This window comes from Alligator mississippiensis, chromosome 5 (assembly GCF_030867095.1).
Source record: "Alligator mississippiensis isolate rAllMis1 chromosome 5, rAllMis1, whole genome shotgun sequence".
Taxonomy (NCBI): domain Eukaryota; kingdom Metazoa; phylum Chordata; order Crocodylia; family Alligatoridae; genus Alligator; species Alligator mississippiensis.
The window spans coordinates 3,780,094-3,791,487 of NC_081828.1; the positions used below are offsets into that span (position 1 = coordinate 3,780,094).

At 51.6% G+C, this 11,394-nt stretch overlaps 2 protein-coding genes across 4 annotated transcripts in view; one reads left to right on the forward strand and one right to left on the reverse strand.

The window, feature by feature from the left end:
• The window catches only part of LOC132250713 (fatty-acid amide hydrolase 1-like), a 29,360-nt gene extending 24,878 nt beyond the window's left edge, over positions 1-4,482 (reverse strand). The window contains exons 1-2 of one of the 3 annotated variants that reach the window (XR_009462300.1): positions 4,222-4,482; positions 2,284-2,397 (exon numbers count right to left, since the gene is read on the reverse strand). Coding sequence is in view for 2 of the 3 variants with exons in the window: in XM_059727795.1 (XP_059583778.1) it covers positions 2,284-2,397; positions 4,222-4,413 (306 nt within the window). In the remaining variant the exon portion in view is untranslated. The remainder of the gene's footprint in view (positions 1-2,283; positions 2,398-4,221) is intronic. The other 2 variants (XM_059727795.1, XM_059727796.1) reach the window with 2 other exon arrangements.
• Positions 4,483-5,254: 772 nt separating this feature from the next.
• On the forward strand, positions 5,255-11,371 carry LOC132250714 (uncharacterized). Its single transcript, XM_059727801.1, has 2 exons — positions 5,255-5,340; positions 9,482-11,371. Exon 2 carries the CDS (start codon positions 9,567-9,569, stop codon positions 10,599-10,601), a length of 1,035 nt encoding a protein of 344 aa, XP_059583784.1. The 5' UTR covers positions 5,255-5,340; positions 9,482-9,566; the 3' UTR covers positions 10,602-11,371.
• Positions 11,372-11,394: the final 23 nt, after the last annotated feature.

The window sequence follows — 11,394 nt, forward strand, 5'->3', positions numbered from 1 at the left end:
CTGCCCTGCTGCCCCCGGGTCATGCGGGTGGCCTCCTCTGGACCCTCTCCGTGCTGTCCACATCCCTCCTGAAGTGCGATGCCCAGAACTGGATGCAGTACTCCACCTGCGGCCTGACCAGTGTCGCGTAGAGGGGGAGGATCTCCTCCTTGGACCTGCTCGTGATGCATCTGTGGATCCATGACAAGGTGCGGTTAGCCTTCCTGACTGTGTCCCTACATGGTGGCCCATGTTCATTTTGGAGTCTATAACGACTCCAAGATCCTTTTCTGCCTCTGCACTGATGAGAAGGGAGTTCTCCAGCCTGTAGGTGTCCTCCCTGGTGATAGACCCTCCCTTCCATCGGGTGTATGCCTCCCTTTTAGTTTTGAGACGTTCCTGGATGCTTTTGGTGAGCCATGGGGGCTTTTGAGCACTCTTTCCCCCATTGATCCATGTTGGGATTGCTACCATTCGGACTTGGAGGATCGTCTCCTTCAGGAACAACCACTCGTCTTGAACTCTCAACTCCCCACCCCTCCAGGACCTCAGTGCCTCCCTGACTAGTCTCCTTAGCTCAATGAAATCCGCCCTTCTGAAGTCCAGGGCTGGGCCTTACTGCAGGCCTTTGCCACTCTGTGCTGGATGGTGAATTCCAATAGGCAATGATCGCTATCGCCAGGTGGTCAAGCACCCACAGTCCCCTCACCCGGTCATCGCCTGTGGTCATAGAAGGCTACCAGGTTGGTCTGGTGACTAATTAGCAGGAGCAAACGCCACTGTGATTTAGTCTGGGAGCCCATGTAGCAAGACTCATATCGCTTTAACAGCTGACAAATTAGCCAAATTGTTCTGTGTACAAATCACAGGACTCTGGCAGGGATTAAATACATTGGCAGACCACAGTGTCCTGAGTTATGCTAGTGAGTGATTAACCAGATTTCACTGTAGTGCCAAATTCCCCAGGTTTTTGGGGCAGGTTTACTGAGGACAATTTTCCCCCTAACTATGCCAAAAGGTCACAAGGGAAAGAACATTGGGCCACATCGCAAATTATATAAAATGATGCATCTCAGAAGAGCTATGAAGTGTTGCACCGGCTGGTGTGGCACAGACCAGGAGTTTGCTTTTGATAAGATTCTTGAGAATCTCATTTTATAATCATCGTAATGAATCAGCTATTGACTATTTTAGCTATATGGTTTTAATACAGTAAATCTATTCAGCCTTGAGTGTCTCCCAGCCCTTTTTCAATGCTCTTTTATTCTCTTTCCCTCCGTCTTGATCACGGAGGACAATGAAAAGACAAAAAACCCAAAGTGCTTTACATCTCCATAAAATACTGCTCACTTAACCCAGATAACTCATACCCATATGACTCATGGATACGGATGTCAAGGTGAGGTCTCACTGGTGATTTCACTGAGGGTGAAGTTACACGTTACACTTCGACATGCTAAATCTGTGTAATGTTAGCCAGTGTTAAAGTTAGCACATGCTGTGAGCAGTTGCACATTAGAAGTTAATACCATTTCTTTCCTGCATCGCTCTGACTTGCCACTACCGAGCTGGTGAGCAGCCAGGATGCCTGGGTCTTATCCCTGCTATGGGTGGTGGGGTGCTGGGAGTAGTGCAACCTGGGATGCCAGAGAATTGCAATTTGCTTGTTTTACCTCCTTGGAGCACATTTAAGTTACCCTCACAGAAGCTACGTCGCACAGCCCAGAGTTAACCCTCTCTTGAAGTGGTGTAAGTTTGAGAGGTTCAGAAGGCACTTAGCATGAGCTTTAACATGTGATCGCTCATCTTATAAGTGCCCTTAGCATGGTCTGAGTCTATATGCAAACCCACAGGTATGGTTTGCTGACCTTTGTTTCTCCCAAGCTGCTGAAGGCTCCCCAGCAGTTTCTGTAGCAGGGAGTAATGAACAACTATGCAAGTCCTAACAAGCCAGGAGTCAGATTGTGAAGAGGCTAAGGACACACCACATCAGGAAAGGAGCATCATGACCTCAGGGGAGTAGGAATTGTCATATAGCACAAGTAGAAATCCCCCACCCAAAAAGGATTCTTAATTCTGTAGGCAGAAACATTACAACTCCCTCTCTTTGGGGCCACCTTGAATTTGGGGTAACCCAAAGCATTCACTCTGTTGGACTTTAGACAATGTAGGGGGCTTTGGGAATTGGCTCTGTTTGCAGTGAAGAGCATCCTCCTTTTAGACACCTGTCCCTCCCTCCCCCTGACCCTCAAGTCAGGTATAACATGGGGGACAACCAGCCTTGCAAATACGTGCATTTCTCACCTTGTCCAGGTAGGTGTAAAGGACATGTTCTGGAGGAAGAGACCCGTTCCTGAGTTCCTCAGAGAGCTCCACGAGAGGGAGAGAGAGGATGCGATCAGCTTCTACCCCAGGATTCTGAGGGAGGGAGGGAGGGAGGAAACACAGGAGCTGGACTTTATGGTCAAAGAAATACCTTACAACAGCACAGAGGTTTGAAAGAGCTGCTGTGTTCCACCCCAGAAGCATCTGCATTTCAGCAGCAGGTGAAACAATCCTTCTGTGTTGCCCCAGTTAAATACACGTGCAATAAAGACAACCTACATACCACCCCTGAGGTTGGCCTGGACCATCCTGGAGGCCAGGATACAACATCCCTATTAAATGAGGTTTGGCTGGATCATCCTAGAGGCCAGGGGTGCCCAACTTGTGGCACTTGAGCCAGAAGGGACACAGGTAGCCTTGGTGCAGACAATTGGGGAGAGGACAGGCAGCACAGGGGTAGATGGGGCAGAAAGCAGAGCAGCAGATCAGATGGGGGAGAGGACAAATGGCATTTAGGGAGGGTTGAAGGGCTAATCGGTGGCACGCCTGCCAGAGCAGTTGATCCCCTCTGCTGTATGCTTTCCTTATCTATTATGCCAGTTTGCATTGATTGTGTCTGCATCGGGCTGTTCTTGAATACGTTCCAGCTGTTCTGATGTCTCCGGTACCTTCCCCAGGACTTTAGACCTGCAGGTTTCTAACTCCTCCTACCCACGGCATGCCTTCTGGCTCCCACAATGGGCTGGGTTCTTTCCAGCTTGATTCCATGATAGCAACCTGAATGTGTAGGGTCAAAGGCAGTGAAGAAACATGCAGTAGGGGCCAAGAAAACAAGCCATGAAGTTTGCATGGTTCATCCTTTACCAGTTGCCCCAGGAATCACCTCTTCCCTTACGCTTCCAGAGAAGCTCTGGAGAATTCAGTAGGGACCCAGATCCCTTTTCATAGGATCATAGAGAAGTGGGGCTGGAAGGGACCTCCAGAGGTCATCTAGTCCAACCCCCTGCCATCAGGCAGGATCATCTCTATCCAAACCATCCCATACAATCCATAATCTAAACTCTACATAAGACTGCCCTCAACCCTGACACAACACAGACCTGCCACCCTAACCTGGCACAGGTAAAGCTGGGGGACCACAGCAACCCCTTTTACCAGAGATAATGATAATAATAATCAGACTTGTTGCAAAAGTCTTTATCACATCTGTGGTATCCATGTCTTTAAATAGTTCATCCTCAATTGATAACGTTGCCAGTCCCATATATCTGCAATATTAAAACTTTTTTTTTTTTTTTGCACCTCTCTGGACAGCCTGCTTCAGTGCTTTACTGTCCTCCTGGTGAGAGAGTTTTTCCTAATATCCAACGTCAACTTCCCTTGCTGCAGCTGGAGCCCATTGCTCCTTGTCCTGTCTTCTGCCCCCACTGAGACTAGCCCAGCTCCATCCTCTTTGTAACCCCCCTGCAGGGAGGTGAAGGCTGCTATTCAATCCCGCTCGGTCGTCTCTTCTCCGGACTAAATCAGCCCAGTTCCCTCAGCCTCTCCTCCCCAGTCATGCCCCCGAGTCCACAAACCATTATCATTGCCCTCCGCTGGACTCTCTCCAATGTGTCCACATCCTTTCTGTAGTGGGGGCCCACAGCTGGACACCGGACTCCAGATGTGTCCTCCCCAGTGCTGAATAGAGGGGAAGAATCACTGCCCTTGATCCACTGGCAATGCCCCCACAGCTGTGTGTAGCTGCACCCCAAATATTGTGTGACCCCCTTAAAAGGCTCTCACAGCCCCCCAGGGGACAGAATCACCGGACTAAGGGAAGGGTCATCTCCAGCCCATTGGGAGAGGGTGCAGGGTGCTGGGCAGCCTGTGGTCTCTCCTGGGGGGGTTCATGGCAGCCCTGCTGGGGGCACCTACCTGCTCCCTAAATGTCAAGGCAGCCTTCTGCATCCGCTCCAGCCTCTGCTCTCTCTTCCTCCTGGCTTCTTCCACCTGCTTCCAGAGCACTGCTCTCCTCTTCCAGCGCAGCAGCCAGATGGTGACCACCAAGCAGCACAGCACCGCAGTGCCCAGGTAGGGATTGAGCCACGTCTCTCCGGGGAAAGGCATCTTGCTCCCACAGAGAGCACCAGGCCTGGGTACTGGACCTGTCCCTGCCGCTTCCCAGCCCTGGATCACGAGGCAGGGAGCCCGCGGGAGGGATCTTGGAGCCTCTCCAAGGCACAGGTGAAATGCTGCCATCCACAGGGGGATGGAGGCATCTCTCTGCCTCTGCAAAAGCCTCCAGATCCTCTTTAATTCCTCCTCAGTGCCATCCTTTGGAAGCCCCCGGCCTCTCCCCCCACCCCAGATTGCCTGCACACTGCGAGGTCTTGCAGACAGGGGTAGAGATGGCTTGCAAAGAGGCTTCTCAAAGGCACTGCTCTTCCCAGGTAGAAGCTGGCAAGCCCCTGGTGCTTCTTTGGAGAGGGGCTCTGCTGCTCGACCCGACCCCCAGCACCTTGTCAGCTGCTCCTAAGCGCTATGGAGGACTCGCCCTGGCCAGCCAGTCTTGCCATAAACCGAAGCAATGGGAAAAACAATAAAAAAGCAAGCTCCCTTCCTCCCATCTGCTGGGGAAATGAGCCTTCCTCCTTTTCTTGGCAATGGAAGATGCAGGTGCTGCGGCCCACAGCAAGGTTCCTGATGCTCTCTGGCACCTGGCCCATTGCTAACATCTTCTGAAGAAGAAACCCCTTGCAGGCAGTTATACCTTTTTATTTTAGCGGGGGGCAAGGGAATCGTGGAGAGTCCAAATCATCATCCAGTGCAGCACGGGCCCACCCAGGGGCAAGGCAAGGCAGTGAGAAGCAGCTGGGAGGTGCAAGGGGATGTCCTTCTGCCTGGGTTTTTCGCAGTTCAGCAACAGGAGGGAGAGCTGCTGTGGAGGCTGGGCTGGCAGCAGGGCTTTTGCTGCTGTTTTCTGCCTTTTGGTTCCTCCGTTCTCCTGTGGTACCACGGACAAGGCTACCGCAGGAGGCTACCGCCAAGGCTCAGGTCAGAAGACTATAGTTATTTTGCTAGGTGGGACCTTCAGCTGGTAACTGTATGGGATTGGCACCATGCTCTCGAAAAGGCTCTTCATGCAAACAGCTACATGGGACCCATGGTTTCAACCCCGGGATTTCAAAGGGGAATGCAGAGAGTCGAAGACACGGCTTTCGGGGTGCTGCTTGGCAGGGATTTCTGCTCATCTCATGTCCTGCTGTGTGGCTCAGGTAGCACGACCATGCCAACGAGGTGGAAGGTTTTGGAGGTTTTTTTTGCTGCTAAAACCTGATGGGCCCTTTACCCTTTTCCCAGGGCTCTCTGATTCGAAAGTCCCCTCAGGCCTGACCTGCTGCATCCGTTCTGCGTCGCTGCACCCACGGTGAATGCTCCAGGGCTGGTGGATCTAGGGCTAAGCAACGTGTGTCCTCACGGAGCGTTCCCTACCCTGCCTTAATCCCTGCGTGGAGTAAGGAGAGCAAACTGAATCCCTCCAGGAGCCATCAGCTTTGTCTCAGCAAGCCCTAGCCGTGCATATCATGATCCTCACGGCTCCTTGCAGTGGGGAGCTCTTGAATTGTCTCCACTCTGCGCTTTGTACTTTGTAGTTGTTAGGGGCTGGAAAGGACCTTACAGATCATTGTCCAGCCCCCCTGCATACAGAGAGGCCTTTTCCCTTTGAATAACCCCCCAGAGGTAGCTTATGTGATACCTGGAACCATTGTGTCAGGTATCCATAGATTCATAGATGTTCGGGTCGGAAGCGACCTCAGTAGGTCATCGAGTCTGACCCCTGCCCTGGGCAGGAAAGAGCGCTGGGGTCAGACAACCCCGGGTAGGTTGTAGCCGCATCGGTCTAAAGGCAAAGGGAATCCGAACTTGTGGTAGAGGTGCTATCTTGTATTAGACCAACTAGATTTTTGCAAAGAAAACAATTCTTTCATTGCAAACTTTTGGGCACAAGCACCCTGGTCTACATAGAACTGTTGACCTCCGAGTCAGGCCTCGCTTGAGTGGTGACGCTTGTCTCCTCAGTAGAAGAGGTGCAGAGGAGGCTGGGACGACCCATTTCGGAGTGCGGTCGCATCATAGGTATAGTGTAATGTTGAGGAAGCCTTTCAGGCTGGCGTAGCCCTTGACCTGGGGGTCCACGGTGGGTTTGTGTGATGCAGACACCTGCCCCCTGGAACTATACTGACACAGCCCATAGATGAGACCCCTGGACTAGCTAGTTGTATGCTGTGCACAGCTCCGGTATTAACTCCACGTGGGTCACCCTCTTCATCCTTTATTTGCTTCTCAAAAAGTGTGTGTGTGCACGGGGGGGTCGGAGGGGGAGGTGTCGGTCCCTTCCGTGCAGATCTCTGGATGGAAAGGACCACTTGGCCGCGTAAATAAGAGACACATAATGTGCAGTAGCCTAATCACACGGTGATAGGGGATGGAAGGAACATTGATGGCTACTTCTTGGTGAAAGGGGAAGGAGCAGTCATGAAGGAGTGGAGAGCAAAGCTGTTTCCCGGGGCGTTCGGGTGTGTAATGGGCAGTGACTGGGTTTGCTATCGGCCACCAGATGAAACACTGACCCTGTCCCTGGTGGGGGTGAAGGCAAAGAAGGCGGAAAATCTGACCCCCGCTGAAGAGTTTGCCCAGTGTGCCCGGTACCTGAGAGAAGGAGGGGAAACCACCCCACCGGACTGGTTTAACTGTCCGGCTTTAGTGCCTGGATTGCGCGGTCACGAACTCCTCGGCCAGCTCCGGGAAGGCCTAGAGACCGAGGGCCGCCACGCGGCAAGATGGGGGTTGACAAAGTGGAATAAAGGAAAAATAATAAATGCATTATTCCGTTCGGTAGCGGGTCTACTATGGGAGAACGCAAATCTAGAGGCTCAGTTGCACACAGTGGGCAAGGAGTCACTGGAGCAGGCGGCGGGGGGCTGCGAGCCAACGCTCCAAAATGGTGCTGGCCACATGGCGCCGCTGCCAGAAAATGGCGCCGAGGAAAGAGAAAAGGGCGCGAGAATCCCCCTGGGAGGTGGGCCGGCTGCATCACCGCCCACGGCCCCGCCCCTCGGAGTGGCGCCAAAAGAAGCCCCGCCCCCTGACGTAGAGCCAGTAGTGGAACCGCCCCTGTATGAGGGAGGAAAGTTGTATCCAGTGCTCCTGCCCGACAAATTTAACCCCCTCCCGACTGCTGCTCACCCCATAGCCTTAGTGAAGCAAGTCACTGATGCACAGGGTGCAACCCACACCACTACCACATACCGTACCCGCACGTGGGGAGAGCTGCAGGAATTGTGCCGGGAATCAAAAATAAAACCTGGAGAACCGCTAGCCATATGGCTAGGACGCTTGGTCGTGGAGTTTGGGTCGGACTTGCTGGACTTAGAAGAGGCTAGCGTCCTAACCCGCCAAGCCTCATGGAGTGGGGGGCACGCCACTGACCTGGACGTGGTAGCGAGTAACGGTCACTGGCCCATCCCACTTCCAACGCTTGTTGCAGGCCAAGTTAACCACAAATCCCACGCGTGGCATGACGGCCGCCCACCAAAGGCCAGTGCGGAGCAACTTCTGCTGGCTATAATAGGAGTTTCATACTGCTCCTGGAATCCAAGAGCATATCACCTGGAGCTAATGCCACCTCAGCAGCGGGGAATGTGGCCTCACCGTTACCTGCGAAACCCTGGAACTGTTCCAGCAACTCTCAACAGTGTGGAGGCCTGTGTGGAAGTTTATGGTGGGGAGGATGCTATAACGCTCTGGCTTCTCCTCAACCCAGTGGCTGGCCAGCCCGCGGGTAATCTCTTAAGCCATCTCCCGCTGCTGCAGGCCCTTATGAAGCTGGCCACAAGAACCTCCAGCGACTCAGAGCATCGACCCACTGCATACCCGATCGAGGCCCAGAACACGAGATGTCACGAATCTGATTCTCGACAAACACTGCGACCGTTGCCACAGAGAACACCGGAGGAGCGGGCCATGTTTGGATTCCTATTAAACCACTTGAAACTTTCGAAACAACAGCTACGCATCCTAGGGGACGAAGGTCAACGTCACTTGGCAAGTGAGCTAGGATTCAAGTTTAATGAAAAGCAAAAAAACGAGTAGTGGCCGTCGGTCACTCCAGCGGCCAACCTAACCTGACCCCACTGACCTTCGCCCCTACACTGAACTCACCGGCTACGACTCCGTTAATCCAAGTAATCAACAACAAGTGCTCTTCCTCCTCGGCACCGGAGCCCAAGTCAACGTCATCACTCCAACGACACCCCTCCAGAAAACCACAAAAATAATTAGGGTACAAGGACTCAACGCCGTTGCAGTCACAACAAAAGTTAAATTTGCAATCCAAGGCCATCGATGCACTCTAGAGGCAGTGCTAGGGGGCATCAATATCCTGGGAATTCTGGGAATCAAAGCGCTTAACCTCAAAGAACAAGTGCTACAAGTGTTACCCATTGCTATCCCGGAGCTGGACTGGCATCGACCGATGCTCTGTAACACCTCCACCTGGCGATACTGACCAATCCCAACCAAGGACCCCCTCAAAGGGTCCCTCACCGACCTCCTGTGACGATTCGAGCAATGGGGTTGCATCAAACCAGTAACTGCTAGCACCTACCTATCACTGGGGTGGGGAGTCGCAAAACCTGGAAAACCCGACAAAGCCCGGCTAGTTGTTGATTACAGGGAGGCCAACAAAAGGTGTCAAGTACTTCAGCAACCCAACCCTTCCACCCTACCACAACGTATGTCCGAAATGGCCCAATTCCAGTGAGACAAATGGGTTGGAGTCACACTGGACTTAAAGCACAAGCATGACGTCCTCATTTCTCTGAACACCGCAAAGCCACTATGGGACGAGGCTAATCCCAAGAAACCTCTACCCTGGGAACCTAAACTCCAACCCGATGAGTTAGTGTGGGTTTCGATACCGCACCCTCGTCAATCTCATCCACAAGTCTACAAGGGAACAGTTCAACGGTCAGAACAGTATCCCAATACCTATTCCGTCCTGTTAGAAGAAAAGCCCGATTGTCCCCCCATTATCGTTCACCACAACTGGTTGACTCGCTGTTCCGCTGTTCACCCAGTTTCCTTGTAGTGAACCCGATTATGGTTTTCTTTTGTTTCTTTTGTTTCCTTGCAGGCCTGGCGGTGACAAGGCATCTACAGCTGCTCGATCACGAGATCCATCGAGCACCAAACTGCAGCACATCCAAGTCAACGCAGCGATGGCCGCCTACTTGTATGTCGCGAGTGGGGTAGTCACCCTATTCCTGCTGTTCCCGACAGGTTCCTCAGCAAACAGGACTGACTCCACAACATCTAACTCGGTTCTGTCCCTTTTATCACTCTGGGCGAACCTTACGGGAGATAGTGAAAAGTCAGGACTCACCGCATGCTTACGCCTGCCTTTTTCTGTTAACGACCCGGTGTTAACCCCGTTTGTATATCCTCTTAATGTTGATAAGCGGTTTAAAGCCCGGAACACCAATCTGAACCCCAATATTACGATAGCTCAACATTCTTTTATATATTCCCAGTGCCAACACACCGTCTATTACCGGTATTCCTGGCCACATAACTTGACCCTAGCTAAAATGAACCGCTCTGTCTGCAGATCGGAGGCTATGTTTCCACCTGCCCCCGTTCGGCTCTTCTATAACATTGCGCGTTCAGAAATACCATGGGGGATTAACCCAAAGGGAATAAAGTGGTCCAGGGATGACAATTCGTTAACCTGGAACCCCACAGCCATCACACCAACATGGTACTTAGCTTTTCCACCAGGCCCAAACAAAACGAGGGCACGAGATGAGTCTGGCCCGGTTCCATCCGTCCTTCAGCGGACCCGATCTCTAGTTTCTTGGAACGAGTCGCTAGCCATCAACATATCGGATGCCCAAGACAGGCGCTCATACTTTTACCCCATCTTAATCGCGGCCAGACTTAGTCAATGGTTCTATGGTTACGACGCACCTGCAAACACAGTCGATCTCCCTCGTGAGGTAGCTTTGATCAGATGGAAAGACCAAAGCTGTGCACTGATCAATACGCCAGCCCCCATAGGGATGCTATGGGCCTGCTCAGACGGGCAGCTTTATATTAACCTCCCAGCTACCCTAACAGGTGTCCAATGTTTTTTGAGTACAGTAATGCTCTGCCCTCCTTTAAGTGTTAATACAGCTCACCCGAATAGCCCGACCGTACTCTGTCACCATAAGCGATACCTTCCGGTGTGGAGTAAGTTGACACGGGGCGAATGATTCAGCCAACATTTGGCGTGGACGCCTGAAGGTCTTTTTGCGTGGGGGGTAGGGATAGGCAAAGTGAGAGTCGCTAGCACCGAGTTAGCTGAACAAGTTGAGATTTCTAGCCAATAGTACCAAAACATCCCTACGGTTATTGAACCAACAACTACAAGCTACATCACATATGACCATGCAGAACCGCTTAGCCCTCGACGCAATGTTGTTACACCAGGGAGGCGTTTGTCAGTTTCTTAACCTGTCTAAGGAATACTGTTGTATTAGCATACCCAATGTTACTATTCCATTAGAAGAGCAACTCGACCGCATAAAACAAGTTGCCACAGACACCAATAAAATTGCCAGAATCGGGAAAGGATGGTTAGCCGACATTTTTAGTTGGATAGGATGGGACACGTCATTCTGGTTGATACACTTGTTAACTCCTATTATTACCTTGTGTTTACCAATAGTCATTGTTATATGTTTGGGTTGTTGTATTTTACAGTTTGTTAAAGATCGATTTATTAAGTTATTTGCTTATGTGTATACTCGTTTACCACTTGAACCTTATAAAGACGACGAGTTCCTAGACGAAAATTACTTGTAACCTAATTCCCTTGTCCATTGTGACATGGTCAAGGGGGCATGTCATAACCAAATGAGTTGAGTGCCCCTGTCACAATAGAACTGCCCTGAATAACCACAGTTACTTTCAAATTTGGTACGTTCTGCCTCATTAGCTATTCCCACCTGGCAGTCTGTTATTGGCTACTCTAAATGTATAAAAATCCATGCAGCTTCCGTCCAA

What these genes read in the sequence shown, in the direction of transcription:
- LOC132250714 (XM_059727801.1), top strand. Translation starts at nt 9,567, where the DNA reads ATGGCCGCCTACTTGTATGTCGCGAGTGGGGTAGTCACCCTATTCCTG.